This window comes from Lepisma saccharinum, chromosome 23, assembly GCF_977018435.1.
Source record: "Lepisma saccharinum chromosome 23, izLepSacc3.1, whole genome shotgun sequence".
NCBI lineage: Eukaryota > Metazoa > Arthropoda > Insecta > Zygentoma > Lepismatidae > Lepisma > Lepisma saccharinum.
The window spans coordinates 18,926,705-18,949,021 of NC_139251.1; the positions used below are offsets into that span (position 1 = coordinate 18,926,705).

A 22,317-nucleotide genomic window follows, 5' to 3' on the forward strand; every position below is an offset into this window, starting at 1 on the left:
ATTTGGGTGTAATTTGAAATGAATAATGGCAAATGGAATTTGGAATTGCTTTGCATTGTTATGAACTGATTATTAGTTCATATTGCTTCCTCCGTATGTTATCCTTCTGATTGTTAGTGGGTGTTCTGAGGTGCAGAAATACCTATGTTTCTGGAATAGGATGGATCACCCTTGTAACGACCGCCATGTTAGGCGTATTTCAGTCGTATATTGACATTTATCTTATTGGTATACTTTCAAGTTAAGAACTTGAATTAAATTATTTATACTTAATTGTTTTCATAATTCATGTATATATTTACGTTTTATCTTGTTATAATATTCGCGTATTTTTGCAACATTTTTTTCAGAATTTATAGGCTAATAATTATCTCAAATAATATATGCAACGTTTTCATTGTTTTTCAAATCCAAAATGGCTAGGACTTTTACTATCTTTCACGCCAATTTTGTTGTTTAAGCACAAGTTAAATACATTTCTTCTTAATATCGATTTTTGTTCAACAATGTACAAGATTGAAGTAATTTGTCTTTGTTATAAACTAAATCTTTATTTAATCATTTTTATGTGTAAGGGCAACTATGAATTATTTGATAAAATCAGTTTAGTTATTTCTATATAGTTTAATATTGTAATATTATAGCAAAGTATTTCTCCTCGTTTTCAATAAAATATAGTTTTCCTATTGGCTGTTTTTGTTAGGAGTGGGGGAACCACGCTACGTGTTTTTGGCGATGTAAACACTTCCACGTTGGCATTTTTAATTGTTGCCAACCTGAACTTTAGCTTACTATCGCTAATTAACATTGATGTGTTATATAAATTATCAGTTTTTCTTGTGTTATTTTATGTTATGAGTTTGTTATATTGTAAGATAGAACAATCTATTATGCTGCGCCTCGCGCTTGAGGTAGACAGTTGAGGTCTTGCTATTAACTGTGAAGGCGGTGCGCGGACTCTCGTGTTAAATAAGTTGCTTATCACTGCCTACGAGCGTGCATGACCCAACAAATTATAATTTTAACTTGAGCGAATCAGTATGTACGCGCGCGATTCGTGATTAAGATTTTGGTCATTTTAATTATAAAGTATTTGAATTTTATTTACTGTCACTTGTCGCAATTCGGTGGTTTCCTTCCTGGAGGAAGGGTGGATCGTCTTAATCTCGATCCCTGGGTGAGAACTGGTGCTTCCAACTGACCAGCCGGAACAAGGAGCGGTGTATTGCCAATTCGGATCTCCATACCCTGGAGTTACGATTGATGGCACGTTGCAACCTTATGCTAAACTCTGTAGTCTAAGTCAAGCATGGGCAACTTGCTATATTCGTGAAAGAGCGCTCTTGAATCAGAGTTGGTCTGGTCACCTTCTGGAGAGTAACCTTCATCAGGGTGGCAGACCTCACCATCATCCTCAGAAGACATGAGGGTGAGGGCATGTGAGGGCGAAGGTGAAGGCGGCGAGCAGTGAGGGTGAGGGCATGTGAGGACGAAGGTGAAGACGAGCCGTAAGGGTATGTGAGGGTAAGGGCATGTGAGGGTAAGGGCATGTGAGGACGAAGGTAAATGATAGCCGTGAGGGTATGTGAGGGTGAGGTCGAAGATAATTCGTGAGGGTGAGAGCATATGAGGGCGAGGGGGAGCTATAAGGGTGAGGGAGGTTGAACGAACTTTTCATCCGAGTAACAGTGTTGTGTGGTATTATAATAATGGCAGATGAAACAGGAGGTGGTTCCTTGAAAACGCAGACTGGTACCCCGCAATGTTATTCACCTCTCAATGCAAGTGGATCCTGCTCTGTTGATTACTGGCCTTGAGGTGCAGCGTGCAGACGGCAAGCACGCACTGTACGGATTTGCTCAAGTCTGATTTAAATACGGACGTGGAGTCATAACTTTCTGTTCGAATTGTTATCAAAATATTCATGGAATTTTGTATATTATTACGTTAATGTTAATGTCTTTAAATCCAACGGAAAAAAGTTAATTTTGTAATATAACTAATTAAATTATATATAAAGTCTCTGCATATTATTGCCATGTTTGAGAATATATTTTTGTAAAGTATAAAAATAAATTAAAGAGCTAATTTTGACAATCTCAAGTTCAGACGCAATTGACTCCTTTTTTAATGCTAAGGCTAGCATGTATGTATAATTCTTGAAATCTTTACATGCTTATGGGTTTCATTCTTGCATTGCATTGCACAGAGCTATTTTTCTACATTTACAAAGAGCATGTTACATGCCCTCATTGTCAAGTATGAATAATGACATTATTGATTAAGTTGATTGAATATTCAAGTGGGAGCAGGTAGGAGAAGTGTTTTTCTTTTTTAATTTAGAAACACACGTGATACGGGAAAGTAATTTGGTCCCATATACATTAACTGGCTGTTAAAAATGGAAATCTGAGTGATTTCAACATTTCCAGATTAAAAGCATTGAATGCATAATGAACTCAAAATGTTATTTCAGGAGATACATTGGTACGTGTTACAAATTGCATAGGAAAAATATAGTAAAATATGGGCCCCAGTACATATCTACACTAGAGCGTCGCTATGAATTTGCACCAGCCCCCTCAAATCTAATATCTAGAAGAATACGATGAATGCAATCCATGAAGACGGGCACTATTGCTCTGTCCACGAAAATAGACCATGCAAGGTCGGAGCTTTCCCTTGCCTCCTCCACACCCCTGGCCCTCCAGGGCTGCCACACTTCTACATTGCTCAATCGACACTTCGCGCGTTGGACGTGTCAGGTTGATTTCGTTGGTTGAAATTGGCAACACTGTAGGTGGGCGGTGTGACCTTGACTGGACTATTTTCATGACTTTAGCTTTAGTCATATTGCCAGTAGAATTTAGTCGCAAATTACAATTTATAAACAGAATTGGTGTCACTGTATTTTGTCTTTGTTTATTTGAAAGGATTAGAAGTTTGTACACTTTCTTTCATGTAATTTGCTTAGTCTTCCGCTTCAGGTTTTAGTACTTTGCATTTTCGGATGCAACCTTTTTCACAATAATCACAAATAAGAGACATCTATGTTTATTTTGTTGTACCACACCAAAAAAGTAATTTCACACCTCAGTTATAATATAATTTCTCTTCAGTAACAATTTCTTGTTTCAAGATTATATTTTTAATTTCAGGTCAGAGTTCCAAACCGAAATCAAGGTGCTGTCAAGGTTGAAGGACCCGAATATAGTACAAGTATTGGGAGCGTGCACCCAGGAGGACCCGCTGTGCGTGGTGGTGGAATATATGGAGTTTGGTGACCTTAACCAGTTCCTGCAGGATCACATCGCAGAGACTGCTTCCCCCTTGCCTCCGAATGCGAAAACGCTCAGGTGGGTGAAATTTCAAACTCATAATTTCAAACCAACTGTCTCTTCCTTCAATAGTCATAAGGTCGAATTACACGGAACTGAATTTCCAGTAGGAATGCCCTAGTTGACGCTGGACTGGCTACCCATCTACTAGTTTTCGCCTCACGATACTTGTCACTGCACTTGTCGGCATACTTTTGTTCCCATAAGGCAGTGCGCAGATCAGACAACCTAATAAGGTAGACGACCAATTTGAAGAACGGTGTAGGAGAATTAAACGAAGAAATTATGGACTAGAACTTGACTCGAAAGAAAATATGGTAGTCAATGCGCACTAAACAATCTTTTAATGAACTCGGGTATGCATATTCACCCAAGAGAATCTCAGGATTCATTCACAAAAAAATATTTTATTCAAGCATTATCGGCTAGTCATATTTGTCACGTACAAATCTCATTCCTTGTATAAATACCTAATTAACTGACCACGAATGCATATCATCTCTGTTACTTCTTCTTTTATCGAGAAACAACAAAAACAACCAAACCTCGGAAACCACAGACAAACCTTTCCTTCAGCAAACTCACAGATTATCTTCTCATGGCCAAACTTCACTCTGATTCGCTGTTCCACAGAATCCAGTCGAGGAAACCAAGTTGCAATTAAAACATGCCTAATCCTCAAAACCAGTCAAGTAGCCAGCCAGGCGGCCATGATTTCCACCCAGGTATCCAGTTCAGCGCTAACTAGAGCATTCCTACTGGACCCCAGTTCCGTGTAATTCGGCCTTTACTCTGTGACATGCAAAATATTTGTCGATAGCTTCTGGTGAAGATGATATTTCATAAAGGTGAAACTTAGATGGTATTATTGTTACGTAGAGTCGGATTACTCTCATAAGAGCCTTGACTACATTCACGCGGCCAGCCGATGAACCTAGTGACGTTGCAAGAACGTAAGTTGATTTGCGCGTGGCAAGACTGACGTCAACAACTAGCGAAGTGGTTGGCAGCTTGGCTCAGAGTAACTCTCTCTCAAGCTGGTGATGCAGAATAGCCTGACCCTTTATGGGAGTAATCACACTGTACTAATATTCAATTCAATGCAAAGAATGTTATTTTAGTAGAACACACTCCTGTTGTAACACATGGAAATGGGACTCCACAGCACACACTAGATGCCGCTCAGTTTAGATTCAATACCTCTTTGTCCACTACTTAATAACTTAAGTAACTATCTTCTCTTTTCCAGTGCACTATATTTGTCTTTAAAATACTAACTTCTTGCACTAAATATCACATTTCACAATATTATATATCATTATATGTCTTCTACTTTAAAATAAAAACCCATCACAATGGCTGCAAAATTCACAATATTCCCTCGAAGGTGAGGCATCACCACAGATGAACAATACTTTATAAATATAAATAACAATCATATACTTTAGCTCAAAGAGAGAGTATGGTAGTGGAAGCAAATGAAAAAGCCTACAATGTTTAAAGTAGTAACATTTCATTTCTCGCCAGGTTAAATTACTTTACAATATTAATGTTAGCCTGATTAGCTTTGGGAGTTACGATAAAAACTTGCTAGTAATTTGAGTAGTGTTGATATTAATTGCAAGCAGCATACACAACGAAGAAGAATGAAGTTTGCTATTTGTCTAGTTTTCTTTGTTGAAATTGCAAGTAGTTATTTATGAGTTTTAAAAAGACATATCTTTTATGTGGAGGACAAATATAACAGTTTCTTTTAAACTAGTAGTACCTATTTGTCATCACTGTGGCCCTTACACCGGTCTACTTCATTGCATTGTTATACTATTTATTCATTCTCTTTTATACCAGCATTTTATTCGTTTTGACAGTTCTTGTAACAGCAAATATATTGAGCCCAAATTATTAGATTCACCCTGTACACCCTGATCGTGACCTGAAGCTTAATTTCATTGCATTAATTAAAAATACAAGCATTGAGTGATGTTTGCCAAGCCGAAATTTCAATAAGCAGAGCCACCAAGCGGGAAAACAGCGAAATTACTAGTCATTGGATTAATGTTGCCTTGTTTTTTGGTTCAGATGGATTGGATCAATTCAGCATTGCCAATTACAATTTAAAACAATCTGTTTTTACAAGGCAAATAGAATTGTTTGAATTTTTGCCTCCGTGGGTCCGACTGTATCTCTGCGTATATGTAAATAATATTTTCATCGATAGTACATTAGATTGATTACCATCCTAATTCCTACGACAGCTGCAAAACTGCATTATTATGCTAATCAATAAATAAATTATGGACAATTTCCTGTTGCAGCTGTTTCGAAGTGATCAATCAAGAGGACAAGCATTGAACGCATATAATCTCCCTGGATTTGCACGCAGATGACTGAAAATATTTGCTGGAAAATGCTCTAATAGCCATAGGCGTTGTTATGCCATGCGCCAATGATATACTACATGTTTTTAAACATTTTTGCATTGTTGGACGATTCCTTCATTGTTCTCATAGTTATGCTTTCTTCTCTTGCCACATGGTATTTGATTTGCCTTCCCGATGGCGCAGTGGTAGCGTCGTCGCCTTGTAAGCAAGGTGTCCTGGGTTCGATACCCGGTGGAGGCACAAGTGGTTCGGATCTCACTTTAAACTGTAGGTCCAGTCCCAATTAGCCTTACTGTGAATAAAGTGGACCTGAAACACCAACTCAAACAATGGTATTTGATTTTTTATTTTCTGTCGCTTTTCTCTGCCCTCTACAATAGTTGTTTCTATTTTTTTTTAAAAAAAAGTGTCGCTTTTTTTTCGTACCACTATAATAGTCCGCATTTTCATTGTATTTCCTGTGTCTATTTTTAATTTTGTGTCGCTTTCCTGTGGCCGCGGTGGCTCAGTCGGTAACGCGTCTGACTACCATGCTGAAGGTCCCGGGTTCGATCCCCGGCCGGTTCAAATCCGGGAACTTTTCTAACGATGGAAGCGGCCCCGGCGCCCACCCAGCGTCTAATAACATGGGTACCTGGGGGAAACCCTGGGGGGTAAAGGCGGTCAGGGGCGTGATGCTGATCACATCACCCCCACTCACGACCGGAAAGTGTGGGGCGTTACCCCCACACCCCCTATACGCCTTCATGGCGTTGTGCTAAGCACAGGGGAGCACTTTACCTTTTTTTTCCTCTTGCCATTACAATAGTCCACGCTACATTTCTTTGTATTATTCTTATGTTGTGTAACTTTTCTTCGGCCACTACAATAGTTCACGCTGTATTTGTTTGTATTATTCTTATGGTGTGACACTTTTCTTCGGCCACTACAATAGTCCATGCTGTATTTGTTTGTATTATTCTTATGGTGTGACACTTTTCTTTGGCTACTACAATAGTCCATGCTGTATTTGTTTGTATTATTCTTATGGTGTGACACTTTTCTTTGGCTACTAATATAGTCCATGCTGTATTTGTTTGTATTATTCTTATGGTGTGACACTTTTCTTTGGCTACTAATATAGTCCATGCTGTATTTGTTTGTATTATTCTTATGGTGTGACACTTTTCTTTGGCCACTACAATAGTCCATGCTGTATTTGTTTGTATTATTCTTATGGTGTGACACTTTTCTTTGGCCACTACAATAGTCCATGCTGTATTTGCTTGTATCATTCTTATGTTGTGTCACTTTTCTTTGACCACTACAATAGTCCATGCTGTATTTGTTTGTATTATTCTTATGGTGTGACACTTTTCTTCGGCCACTACAATAGTTCACGCTGTATTTGTTTGTATTATTCTTATGGTGTGACACTTTTCTTTGGCCACTACAATAGTCCACAATGTATTTGTTTGTATTATTCTTATGGTGTGACACTTTTCTTTGGCTACTACAATAGTCCATGCTGTATTTGTTTGTATTATTCTTATGGTGTGACACTTTTCTTTGGCCACTACAATAGTCCATGCTGTATTTGTTTGTATTATTCTTATGGTGTGACACTTTTCTTTGGCCACTACAATAGTCCACGCTGTAATTGTTTGTATTATTCTTATGTTGTGTCACTTTTCTTTGGCCACTACAATAGTCCACGCTGTAATTGTTTGTATTATTCTTAGGTTGTGTCACTTTTCTTTGGCCACTACAATAGTCCACGCTGTAATTGTTTGTATTATTCCTTTGCCACTTTTTGTGGCCTCTACTCTGTACAATGGTCCATGTTATATTTGTTTGTATTTCGTTACTTTGTGTCGTTTCTATCTGGCCAATAGAGTGATCCCCACTGCATTTGTTTTTCTTTTATATTTTGTTTTGATTTCCTCTGGTCACTAGAGTAGTTTACACTGTATTTGTAATATTTTTTTTCGCTCTAAATCCACTTTGTGCATAGATAGGCTGGATCTAAGTATGAAGTGGAATCCGAAACACAATGTGTCGTAGCCGGAACCCTTTCATTACGCGGCGATGTTGTTACCACATCGTTGCAGAGGCTGTATGGCTACTACAATAATCCACATTGTATTTGTTTGTATTTTTTTTATTTTGCGTCGCTTTTCTGTCACTTTTGGCTAATCACAACAATGGGGAAGGATGATAACAGCGAATGAATGAAACTCATGGACACTCACAAATGCCCAAGTCGGGACTCGAACCTGAAACCCTCAGTGGAGAGATCCTGAATTTACCACTCTACGCGCATGACTACCGAGGTTGCAATACTCCATAATTATGGCCACAGGCACATGCTATAATAATATTTACAGACTAGGTAACTCAACAATTTATGGATTCGAGTTTTCCACACAGCGCTGACTAGTTTTCTCGTGGGTTTTCACATGCCCACTTTTGGTGCACTTTCTACTGAATTATTTTAGTTGAAACGGAATAAGCAGGCGACGTTGGTTTCAATCAGTTCGAGCCTATGTTTGCATCAAATCAGTTCGGGCCTAAAGTATTATTAAATCGATTCGAGCCCCACGTTGGGCGCCAAAAATATTGAAACGTTTATTTTTCAATAAGCTGTGACGACCTGCCAAAAAGGACTTGTCATAGTACAGGGTAAATGTGTATTTGTGTTCCAAAATATGAAGGAGCGCGCGCAAGGCGGGCATACGCGACCGTAGACCGGGGCGACATGATTCACGCTATTTTTTAAAAAAAAACAGTCCGAGGTACACTTGAAACTTGTTGTCTCTCTCTGGTACGAAAGGTTGCATTTATTTCTGAAGGTTCTATTTCCAAATAACACTTACCGACCTCTGTGGCAGAGGGGTTAGAACAGCGAACACGACGCCAGGTCCCTTCATCAGTTTGATCATTACCCATCCTCGTCTTCGCAATTAGCCAAAAGTGGCAGAAAAGCGACGTAATGTAATTTAATTCATTCAATCAAACCAAGAGGTACGAGTCGCTTGTCGGATGTCGCTCCTGTCTGAAAGCTCACTAGAAAAGACTGTTATAAGGATGGAATTGTAGCCAAGTGTTCAAATATTGTGTTTGAGTACAATTTTCAAACTTTTTTGCACAGTTTGTTTGATTTTGGAGAGTACGATGCACGTAATGACTCATACGAACGGACAGATCAATGCATAACATTTTATGTAAGCCTAAACAATATTCTCTATGACCTCTCGCTTGTTTTTATTTTATTTTCTTGGAGACCAGCAATGGAGGACCGTATAGACTATCCTCTTTTGGCGTTTTCAATGTTCTATAAATTCGAAGCAATACAGAAACAGTGTGCGGAATATGTACAGATGAGCACCTAGCTGGTCCGCCTGTACAGTGCTGCCGCAACGGCAAACCGTTGAACTACGTCGAGCCGCGTCTCTGGCCATCCTTCCTCGGATTCTAAGACAGTGTTGTCAACCGAATGGAAATTACACTAAGTACAAAACTACGTAGGAATGTCGTTTGTAGTAGGGACGGAGTTTTTGTAAGAACCAACGTTATAACATCAGTAAAAATAAAACACTTTGGTATCTTATAAATATATTTACGAACTGATCAAACTAAATTGATTTCTGATGGCCAACAGTCAATTAGTAGAAACCGAGAACTACTCTAACTCTATAGATCATTAATCAAGAGCTTCCAGAAAAATAATTCTTGCCAAAACCTTTCCTTTCTCGATAGAAATGTAGTTTTTTTTAATACGGTTCTTAAGAGCGAGAATTAAATCTATATGGCGATGTAGTGCAACAGTTCTTTAATTCAAAGACATTTTACAATTATATTTTGTTATTTAGTTGTGAGCATAATCTGAAAAGAATGAAGAAAATTCTGTTGTGCTACTCTGTTTAATTTTGATGTTATTTTGTTTATTATTCGTTACTATAGTGACTGTAAAATTTGGTTAATAGACTAATTTTGTTAAGTAACATTTGAAAAGTTATTTTTAATTTAAAATATTGCGACAAACTGCTCCACACCGGGGACAGTTGCAATAAATTGGCGACCTAGAGCCAGGATTCGAAAATTGTAAGTTGATAAGAACTGAACTGATAATGCTACAATGAAGAAAAGAGAAGTTCCTTATGTGCTTCGAAGTAGTGTGTGCCTTCAACCGGATCTCAGTGATGTTGCTGAAGTAAGCAACGAAGAGGACAATTCTGGTAAGCAAATGGAGGATTTACTCTGTTGTAAGGACAGATTTTCTGACACTCGCATGATTGAATGCACGTCATGCAAGAAATGGGAACACGTAAATTGTAGGGGTCTTACAGTTATTCACTGGGTAATATTCAGCTCTATGAAAGAAGACTATTACTGTAAGGCATGCAAGCCAGAATTCAATCCATTCACTCTAAAATCATACTTGGATACAGTAAATCCCAATATTGACCAAATTTTATCTGCTTTTCACTTGAGTTTGGCCCAACATGAGAATAGGTTGCAAGACAAGTTGCTCCAGAATACCGAAACGCTGGTGAATAGGTTACTTCAGAATACTGAAGCTCTGGAGAATAGGTTGCAAGACAAGTTGCTCCAGAATACCGAAACGCTGGAGAATAGGTTACTTCAGAACACTGAAGCTCTGGAGAATAGGTTGCAAGAGAAGTTGCTCCAGAATACTGAAGCTTTGGAGAATAGGTTACAAGATAGACTTGATCAGAACGCTGAAACTCTGCGCGAAAGTTTACAAACAAACTGTGAAGTTTGGGGCACAAAATTGGTTAGGTTGCAGCAAAGTACTGAAAAACTGAACGAAGGACTCCAACATGTAGAAAATAAGTTGCAGGAGGTTTCTGATTCTTGTCAATCAGCTAATAGGTTACTAAATGAACGTATAAATGATGAAGTAACTTTATTAAATTCGAAAGTCAGTGATCTTGAATCAAAACTAGACCATCATGATGATGAGTTAAAACAACACTTCACAAACCAGTTGTGCCAACATGAAACTTCTATAAGTACACTACAAACAAATATGAATACTACTCAGGTAAAGTTGCAAGAATTTGATTCTATGCTAAAGGATTTAAATGAGAAATGCATTAACTTAGAGCAAAGCGATGTTATTTGTACTAGTATGGTTAGAGACGTTCTACAACCAGATAAAGAACTAAGTAATGATGATGCACTTATTAATGAACATAGGCACATAGCATGCCAAACTGATACAAGATTAAATTCTAAAATAAAGCATGTTGTTTTTAGTGAACACAATAAATGCGAAACATTTCATACAGGTTCTTCTGGCTATGATACATCTGATGCTGAAGTGAATTCTGTAAAGGAAAATGTAACCAAATTGTGCAAGGGCAAATCTGCTCACAATAAAAGTAGAAATAAATTTGCTAAAGCTTCCACTTCACAAGGCAAGAATACATATGCATTGCGGCATTGTGTTTTAGATAATACTGAATTTAGTAATAGCAATCCTACTGTTGACAAAATCCATTGTACATGTTCACTCAATAACCATTCATGTCTTTCTTCGTTGAACAACTCTTTACTGTATGATAATAAGCACGTACATACTTGTGATACTGAAAATAATGCACCTAGTTCTTTATGTGCTACAGACACATCAAAGCAAATTTGTTCTACATCTAACAGAAATTCCATACCTTCTAGAACTTATGTTGCTTGTGATAGTAAAGACAATTTCACAGGTCTTGAAACTTCAGTATGTGATTGCCAACGTCAAAGTACATGTCATTCCTTAATCCATGATCAGTTTCCTGATGACTTAAATGTAAATCATAGTCCTTGTACTAGAACAAACTGTACTTATAACCCGATGTGGCTGAATAACGATTCTACATGGAATTCTTATAATCAGTCTGATACATGCTCTAATAGATTTTCACGAGTTAGTGAACTTAGTCAATTGCCACGTTTTGGAGGAGATGTTTCAAAACAGTCTGCTAGAGAATTTATCGAACAACTAACTACAATGTTAAACATAATTGGTGTTCCTCCCAAGTATAAATTATGTATAATTCGTAAGTGTTTTTATAACGTAGGCGCTTACTGGTTCAACAGTGAAAAGAAGAGTTTCATTTCTTATGAGGACTTTGTACATAAATTTCTTGATCAGTTTGCATCTAATGAGTTATTAGAAAGTCAGTTGACATTGTTACGATCAAGAAAATACAACCCAGCTTCAGGTTTGTCATTGGAAGCATACGCTTTAAAAACGTATTCTGCTTATTGTAACCTTGTGGAAACTCCAAACAAAGTTGAAGTAATACGGATGATTTTGAAACAGCTACCTGAGTCAATTTCAAAGAATGTGGGCTGCCATAACATTACAGATCTTAAGCAACTGACGCAGAAATTAAGGACTATTGATTTGTATTCGAGCGAAAAGAATAAAAGTTTATCTTTGCCCGGTGATAATACAGATTCTGATGACAAGGCTAATAAGAAGAGAAGTTTCGACAGACCAAAATACTTCGTCAGGCAAGTAAATGTGGAGCGGAATTCTTATGATTCTACAACACAGACCGAAAATGCAGGAATCAATGTAAATCATCGCCCATCTCCCAGAAGATTTGAACGCAATCCCTCAAGAAGGCAGTTTGTGAGGTCTGAAAGAATTAATAATAACGTAAATAATTCGAATTTCAGACTTGGCAATACCCCAACATCTGATAACAGAAGATATAGTAGAACTGGAAATTACCATGAACAACCAATAGAGTATGGTAATGCATCTCATAGTTCACAGGAAAATAGTGTTACAGTAGGCAGCACCAACTTGCAGCGTAATTCTGCAAATATGGAACACCTAACTCCGACTGCTACTACTAACACAAGTGCATATTCTTCTAACTACTTAAACAACTAAGGCAGGGTGATATGCTCCGATTTACCTTGCCACAAATAAATGCAAAGGAGCTGGATGGTAGAGTTAATAACCCTTATTTAGTACATGTTAAGGAATGTCTGAAGGATTATAATAAAATTAAATCTTTAGGCGTTACCAGAGATAAAGTTTTATCTGTAGCATTTTTATTAGAATGGTACGATTCTGAACCAGAGTGGATTATGTCAGAAAACGGTACTCCAATACCAAAAATTGAGAATCCAGAAATACAAGGTAAAATTGCGGATCTGTCTTTAAATTGTTTAATTGATACTGGAAGTCAGTGTAATTTATTAGATTATAAAATCTGGACAATTCTAAGTTCAATTATACCAGGAGCAAAATTGGAACAATTAGAAGGAATACAATTGGCTTGCTTTGCAGGAGATCAACGTATAAAGGTAATGGGTTTCAAATATGTAACAGTTCAAATAGCAAATGAGTTTTTCCACATGGGACTGTATATTGTTAAACAGTTACACGCTGATTTAATTCTGGGTTCGCCGTTTTTGTGGCAATATAAGGCGATTATAAATTACAGCAACGCAACCGTCATGCTTTCGAATTCATTAGGTCAGGAAATAATTACTCCGTTTTTAGTGCAATCTGAAGAAAGTCTTCCGTCAATGAAGGGAATAGTACGTTCTTGCAAATTACCAATTTCAAGCACTTCACAAATTGAAGGAACATCTGACATCGCTTCGGAGGAAGATATTCGGCGTGCAGCGTACATGAACAATACTCTTCCATCTGATTGTTTGGATCAGTTATTTCATCTTCTTCTCGAAGACCAAGTTTTATTTTCTGACAGACCTAAAAAAGCAAATGTGGAAGCTTACGATATACAATTGGATACTGATGTGCCAATAATAGCACCCACTTACCCTGTTCCTTATGCTAGACGGGATGATATGGAAAGAGAGTTACAAAAATGGCAACAGTGGGGCGTTATACAAGAAAGCACATCTCCCTATAGGAATCCACTCCACATAGTCCCAAAGGCGGGAGGTTTATGGAGACCAGTGGTCGACTTCCGTAAATTAAACCAACACGTAATTTCTCCGATGACACAGGTAGAGCCTATCTCGGAATTACTACAAAGATTGAAGGGAGCAAAATACTTCACATCTATTGACCTTAGTTGCGGTTATTTTCAGATTCCTTTGACACCAAGGTCGTTTAAGTTTACGGCATTTTCTTATAGAGGTATTTTGATGGAGTTCCATTTTTTGCCTTTTGGAATCAAAAGTGCCGTGAGTGTGTTCGTTGATAGAATGCATAAAATATTTGGCAATCATACAAATTCTTTCCTGATTGTTTATATCGATGATATTTTAATTTTCTCTCCATCAATTCAAAACCACTTAGAACATTTACGTTATGTTTTATCAACTCTGAAGACAGCTAATATGTCTATTAAATTGTCGAAATGCAAGTTCTTCCAAACTGAAATACATTTCCTAGGCCATGTGATTTCTGGAGAAACCATTCATATTGATCCTGAAAGGAACCAAGCAATCATGGATTTTCCAGTTCCTCAAAACAAGAAGGCTCTAAGGAAATTTTTAGGAATAGTAAATTGGAGGAGAAAATTTGTTCACAAATTTGCAATGATAGCTGCTCCTTTGTATGATTTACTAAAATCAAATAACAAGTGGGACTGGAAGGAGAATCATCACCAAGCTTTTAATGATTTGAAACAGCTAGTTACATCTCCTGATGTATTAGCTCAACCGGATTTTAGTAAAATTTTCCATCTTAACACTGATGGAAGCAAAGTTGGAATTGGAGGAGTTTTATGGCAGTTATCAGATGAAGATGAAACGTTAGTAATACAATATGTTAGTAGAGTATTGCGTGGTACAGAATTAACTTATTCAACTCATGAGATTGAATGTCTTGCTATCCTCTTTTCAGTAGAAAAGTTTAGTGTTTATCTTAGTGGAAGAACATTTCTTATTCATTGTGACCATCAGTCACTTTCATGGCTGCAGTCGGCTAGAAGTTTAAACCCAAGACTAAACCGCTGGGCATTAAAACTTCAAAGTTTTGATTTTACTGTTGAACATATTCAAGGTTCTACCAATATTGTGGCTGATGCCTTAAGCAGATATCCTGCAAGGTCACAGGGAGATTTATTCACATCGAAACTCTACGTTAATAATACAAATATCGATCTCCTATCCCAAGATACTCCACAATATTGGGTACAATCTCAACAGAACGATGAGCAGTGTCAAAAGTTAAGAATTGCGATAAACAAAGGAGATTCTAAGTTCGAAATCAGAGGACATTTTAGAATGCATGAAGATATCTTATTCTATAAATCTATTGCGTCTGAACACTGGAGAATATTTGTACCTAAAAAAGCTGTGGAAAAGGTACTGTATGATCATCATGATTTATGTGGACATTTTGGTTATTCAAAAACCTTCAGAAAGTGTTCAAAATTTTTCTTTTGGCCAAACATGAAAGCCAGCATTAAATTATATCTGAGAAATTGTCTTGAATGTGCCAAGTCAAAGCAGAGAGTGCAACGTATCACACGAGAAGATCTTCACATATTAACTCCTAAAATACATCAATTCCTTTCATTAGATTTGATTGGTCCGTTACCAGCTTCTCAAGGTTATCAATATATACTAAGTGTAGTGGATCTTGCAAGTAAGTTTATTATGGTTTATCCTTTGCGTAAAGCTTCATCTATGGAAATTATCAATAAACTAAACCAATCGTGTTTTCATCATTATCCTGCATGTCTAATTATATTAAGTGATAATGGTTCACAATTTAAATCTAAGGAGTGGCGAAGTTATATTACCTCCAAGAACATCAAGCATATTTTTACTTCGCCATATTCACCACACGCTAATCCAATCGAACGCTACAATAAAGAGATTGTGCGTTTACTGAGGTTATTTTGCAAGGATAATCATAAATCTTGGGCTAAATGTTTGACAAACGTTGTCAAATTGTTGAACAATTCATATTCTGAATCTATTGGTTTTACACCTGCGGAACTATTTTTACACGATCAAGTTAAAGATAATATAACTAATATTGTCGATTGGCCTGAGAATATTGAAGAATTATCCTGGAAGGCAAAATACTTGGAGCTAAAAGAAAAACTTAAACATCGAAGAAATTCTAAAGGTGTTCAAACAAACTCTGGTACTAAAAATATTGTCAAAGGAGATTTAATCATGATTAAAAATCATGCTAAGAGCTCTGCTTTAAACAAAACTATCTACAAATTGTATGATTTGTTTATTGGCCCATTCTTGGTAATAGAAGTAAGAAACAATTGTGCGACTGTAGTTTCTCTAGATGGAAAGGGAACAAAAGGTAGACAAAACCTAGAAAACATTAAACCTTTTAATTGTTCGGAGGAGAAAAGAAAGGAGTTGTTAAGAAATACTGATTTATGTTTTAATTGTACATAAGGGTTGAATTTGTTGTAATTTTGTACAAAAACGAGTTCAGTTGTTTGCATTATGTATTTTATTATCATGTGTAAACCAGCATGAATTTATTATCTCTGTTCTGTTGATCATCATATTATCTTTTATGTAAGAACTTACGTTTGGCTTCTATTCTCATCAGTATGGTGTATGTCAATGTATTGAGGAAGAGTGTTGACACGAATAACAAAGGGATAATTATACAAAGTGTCTCTCTAGAAGAATGATAAGAAGGAATATATATATAATGTAAGTTGAATGTAATGTGGTTCGCATTTTTATTGAAGGGCTTCATTTGCACATATAGTTTCAAACGGAAGAAGTGCACTCGTGAAGAATAAAACCTTTTTAAATGGACATAAGATGGTTATGAAATAGTAATGGTAATGAGATTGCAGTAAAGAAGAAATCTACTGAAGATGGCAGTAAAGAAGATGTGAAAAGAATGAGATTGCTGCCAAAGAAGTAGTAGAAGAAGAAGTGAAGATGACACATTGAAGATGTTAAGTTTGAAAAATATACGTATTTCTACATCAAAGTATGATGTCAACGTTTACAACCGGAGGAGGAGGCTATTGCAACAGTTCTTTAATTCAAAGACATTTTACAATTATATTTTGTTATTTAGTTGTGAGCATAATCTGAAAAGAATGAAGAAAATTCTGTTGTGCTACTCTGTTTAATTTTGATGTTATTTTGTTTATTATTCGTTACTATAGTGACTGTAAAATTTGGTTAATAGACTAATTTTGTTAAGTAACATTTGAAAAGTTATTTTTAATTTAAAATATTGCGACAAACTGCTCCACACCGGGGACAGTTGCAGTAGTTGTTTCAACTGTCAATAGATGGCACTAGTCTTCATATGTGTGTTAAAAGCCTGTTGTTCAAGGGCGTCCGGAAGGAAGGGGGGCAAGGGGGGCCGTGACCCCACTGGAAAATGAAAGTAAATTAAAAATTATATATTTGACACATGTAATTTCATTTCAGCCACAATAATATGTGTTAACTAATGAACGAACATGATAAATTCAAATTTTAGCAATGTTTTTTTGAGGGAACAACATTATTATTGGGGAAAATGTGACTTTTTGCCCCCCCTGGAAAAATACCATCCTTGCCCCTCCCTGGATAAAATCCTGCGGACATCCATGCTGTTGTTATGTAGCTATTTAGGTAGAAACTTGTTGTCAGATGCCAGAACATTTGACACAACTCCATAGGGGCATAGTAGAAAATAAAATTTAACCCCTGATGGACGATAATTTTAACAAGCTTCGGTTCATTCAATGGCGTTTATAAGCTCCACAACTACTATTTCCACTAACCCATATTATTATTGACAATGTGAAATGCGGACAAATCTGAAGACGTTACTCTGAACGGTTTACAAATTCTATTTAAACGAAAACTGTCTGTTCTTGATGGAACCATCTTTACAAATGAGGGCTGGTTCTGCCTCACGGATTAATTAAACACACGGTTATGGTTTCCAGAGAATCCACATGCATTGGAAGACATGACCAGGCACATCTGCAGAAAGTGTTCAAGAGTAAAATTAAACGGACTCGGGCCTATATGGACTCTCTTGGACGTCACTTCCAACAATTTTTATCAATTGCACAGTGACTTTGGAAGACCCTGTATAAATAAGTTCCCAGCATAACTGATAGCATTACAATACTAACTATTACTAGGTCGCAGAATCATTTTGTATGGGTTGTAATTTCGACATCATAATTCACCCGATTAAAAAGCAAACTACTTTTGCGTTGGAAAACTGACAAAATTCGAGTCTGTACAGGGGCACTAATCACAAGAAGACAACACACACTACCAAGGGTGCCCACAGTGGGGATTCATGACGCGCCGGCGTCATGGGAATTTTTTGGGGGGACAATATTATACCAATTCTATATATCTTAACACAAAAAGGGGAGTTTGTTTCTTTGATTGACTTGTTATTGATTTTTAGATATGAAATGAAACACAACCACTTATGTTTTCAGCAGACAAACTGTTACGAATAAGGTTCAGAACACTAACAATAGCAGTGAGCCTGAGCAGTTTTGTACGTTTTATGTTAGCAAACATGAAATTGAGCATACAGCACCTAAAGTAAACATATATTGCTTAAATGTGTCTATATTATATTGTTCGGCAAATTTTGTCTGACAAAAATAATTTGAATAAATCATTCGATATAAAGGAAGGGAGAATGTTCTACCTTTCGGGGGGGAGTGCCTCATAGACCTTGGGAGGGGGGGATGTACACCCCTGCACACTATAATGAATATAAGTATCGTGGCTTGGGTTCCATTCCGTTAGCCTGCAGTAATGCCCCTCCAAGATCTTGTGTGAGGAATCAATTGGCACATGATTCCTCTTACAAGGGAACCCTCTTCACAACCAACCTTACCTTTCTTATAGAATTTATGTTGAGGAAATAATAAGCTTCAATATATTATACACTAACATATGAATTAAGTATAATGCATTTTCTTCTTGTTTTTCAGCTACGGATGCCTTATATATATGGCGACGCAAATAGCTTCAGGAATGAAATATTTGGAGTCGTTAAACTTCGTGCACAGGGATTTGGCAGCGAGGTAAGTTATCCACCAATCGGAATTCTTGGTTGCTTCTTTCCAGTCGTAATGTTAAACCTGGTTTATGGTAGCCGAACAGATCAGATCTGGGATACTGCATGCAGTTCAGTTTCGAAAATTCCTTTCATATAGTTGCCTAAGAACCAGTTGTATTTGTCGAGAATTTTGTTCCAGAAGGCTAAAGGGTGGACGAGATATTTCTAGGTCCTTCAGTGTTCCTATATCTCTATCTCACATTACTTCTATCAATTGCTTTCTCTCTCTTTAGTTCATTCCTTCTGTTTCTCTCTCCTTATTTCTTCCCTTTCTATTTATCGTGTTATTTCCTCCTTTCTCTGTTTCTCTATCTCTTTTATTTATGTCTTTCCTTCTCTATTTCTTTCTTTCTCTGTTCCTTTATCTCTTTATTTCTGTTCTTCCCTATCTATGGTGCTATTTCTTCTTCTCTGTTTCTATATACACTTATTCTATTTATGTATTTACTTCTCTGTTTCTCTCTCTTTATTTCAATTTTTCATTCTCTTTTGCTCTACTGTTTAATCCTTTTCTCCTCTGTTTCTCTATATACCTCTCCTTCTCTTTTTCTTTGATAACACCAATATGCCTTGTTTCCATGATAACCAATAATCCAATATGCTGACCAAGGCATAAGGAGTATGGGGAAGACCACAGGAAAGATATGCAAAGTGCTTTGGAAAGCGGGCATTAAGACTTACAGGAAGGGAGGACGAATGCGAAGAGGAAAAAGGAAAACAGAGAAGAGGAAGAGGAAGCGATAAGTGTAAATAATGACAGAGCGTGTACATAGGAGAAACAAAAAAGAGGCTTAAAGACAGGTTGAAAGAACATAGGGATGATGTACGACTTGAGAGAGAGAAAAAATGCAATATTTAAGCACACGAGAGTAACAGGAGACGACATAGAGTGGGATGAGGCTAAGCAGATGGGAAGGGAGAGGAAGGGAGATGAGAGTAATAGTGAGAAAAATGGAAAGAGCCAAAGAAATTGGGAAGAAAGGGGAAGAAGACACAATGAACTGAAATGAGGGACTGAAGATAAACCAAGAATGGAAGAAGGTGTTAGAAAGAGGGGAAAGGACAAGAGCGAAGTAGGAGAAAAGAAGGAAGAAGAATGAAGAAAGAAAGGACAAGGAAAAGAGCGTGAGATAAGGAGTCCAAGCACGTTCCAGATGAAAGGAAATGTTTATCTAAATTGCCTGTCAGGTGAAACAACAGTTGACAGGAGAAGGCCACCTGCTGGAATACCTGGAAAGGAATGTTCTAGATAGACAATTTACTAATATTCTTGCTGTAGGGGAGTGATTTTTTTGTATTTATATTTCTGTTTTATTTCATTTGTATTTGGTACAGAGCCTGAAGAAGACCTTGCTAGAAGGTTGAAACGTAACGTTTAGTTTATGTTTTAAAATAAAATAATTTCTGCCTTGGTCAGGATATTGGATTTCTGTCTCTCTATTTGTTTATTTCTCTGTTTATCTGTCGTTTTATTTCTTTATTTCCTTCTCTGTTTATTTATCTCTTTTTCTGCCTTTCTTTGTTTATATATACTCTGTCCCAGCTAACTGTGGAGCAGGCAAACGAAATCAAGTCTCTGCGCAAGTAGTGACGCCAGACGGCTCCACCAATGAATACGTAAGAGGAACGGAATTGCGTGGAGTGGGGGAAAGTGACTGGCTTCCCAGCAGCGTGTACTTCTTTGCTCTGGCCACTCACTTCTCTGGCGCTATGCGGGCCTTGGTCCACAGTTAGCTGGGACAGGGTATATCTATAGTTTCATTTCATTCAGTCTGTTTATTTCTTTATTCTTCTTCTCTGCTTCTCTCTCTATTTCTTTATTCCTATCTTTTTCATTTTCTCTATTTTTTTTCTTATATGCTGTGAAAGTTTCTCATGCACTCTTGAGTGGGCTGGAGCGTAGGCCAAGACATTTTCACATGGGATACATCACACCCATGGCCGGCCGTTAGCTACACCCATGCCAGTAACTCCGGAAACCAGGAACTACTGTAAAGATCATTTTCAAATTTCAATAACGTGTTAGTAATTATGTTTTCACAAGTACTAGCATGACTCGAAATCTTTCCGCTTTTTCATCAGTACCCACGACAATCTGGTAATTGGGTTTCGAGCATTAGATTGGCATCCGAGTACCTCGTTGAACTCCACATTTAACATCATATTCACATTGACTTGTACAAAGCATTCGATCATGTTCTGCATCCCAATGCAGCATACATCAATAGCAATAATACTTACTAATGAATGGCGTTCCACATCAAACCATAACAACTCGGTATGTATAGTTGTCCCTAATCCATGAGCTGCTTTGTACAGTTCTGTCTGTCCACGCAAACACACACAATATCATGATGTGTGTGGTTTATTCTTGATTGCCCTCCGTTTCTATGTGTAATCTGCTACATCAATACAGCAGTGACGTTATGGTTTAATGCAATCGCAAATTTCAGATTGCCTGTTACACATAACAAAGTGATTGATTCGTTGCGCATTAATTATTGTGCGCGGTCAAAGTAAATTTCCATCTAAAATGCTGTTCAATAACCACACATTCAAGAGTGTTTACGCAGGGAAAGTAATGAGTTGACAAGGTGAAATGTAATTTAGCAGTCAACCTTTGGACTAGCTTAACGGCGAGGTAATGAATGAGTAAATTTAGAATGGTGTGTCAATCTAGAGGCTATTGTATAATATGTCCCACTCCTTTATTTTCTCCATAAGGGTAATATACGCTCTCTTTCTTTGAAGTTTCTTCCGAGTGACTTTCTCCTGAAGATTTCCAAAGGTCAAGCCGACCTCCGTGGCTGAGTGGTTAGCGCAGTGCGCTACGACGCCAAAGGTTCCGGTTCGTGTTGACTTAGTTTTTTTGTTTTAAAGTTCACTTTGTGCACAAAAAGCCTAAACGGGACTGCACCTACAGTTTAAAGTGGAATCGGAACCACTATATCCACCGGGTATCGAACCCGGAGCCCCTTGATTTCAAGGCAACGACGCTACCACTGCGCCATCGGGGAGACCCTGGTTCCGGGTTCGAATCACGGCCTGGGCATGGGTGTACTCTGTGAGTGTCCCTTCATCGATTTCATGTCATCATTCATCCTCGTCGTCGCGATTAGCCAAAAGTTGAAGAAAAATAATACTAAAAATAACAAAAATCAATCAAATCAATCGGTCTCGTCTTGACATGTCTCCATTTAGGCGGTCTAGGTAAAAAAATATCGATCTCGGATACGGTACCATCACTAGAAAATACATTTGTATGCTTTGAATTGTTGTTTTAAGTCCACTTTATGCACAGAAAGGCAAATCGAGACTGGACCTACAGTTTAAAGTGGGATCCGAACCACTGTGTGTCTGCACCGGGTATAGAACCCGGGCCCCCCTTGATTACAAGGCGACGACGTACCTCTACGCCATCAGGATGCCCTCACATTTGTATGCAATACCACTTTAATACACTAATTTCGTATATAATTCTCTCCCCCCTTATAAGAAACCTTACGACCAACCACACGTCACCATTTATCTTATCGGCACTATCCAGAATTTCAAATTCCCGTTCAACAAAAAA

At 37.4% G+C, this 22,317-nt stretch overlaps 1 protein-coding gene across 3 annotated transcripts in view; it reads left to right on the forward strand.

The window, feature by feature from the left end:
• Ddr (discoidin domain-containing receptor 2) overlaps positions 1–22,317 on the forward strand; it is a 507,427-nt gene that overhangs the window by 477,765 nt on the left and 7,345 nt on the right. For all 3 annotated transcript variants that reach the window (XM_083110009.1, XM_083110008.1, XM_083110010.1), the window contains 2 exons: positions 3,159–3,356; positions 18,616–18,708. In XM_083110009.1, coding sequence (XP_082966135.1) covers positions 3,159–3,356; positions 18,616–18,708 — 291 coding nt within the window. The remainder of the gene's footprint in view (positions 1–3,158; positions 3,357–18,615; positions 18,709–22,317) is intronic.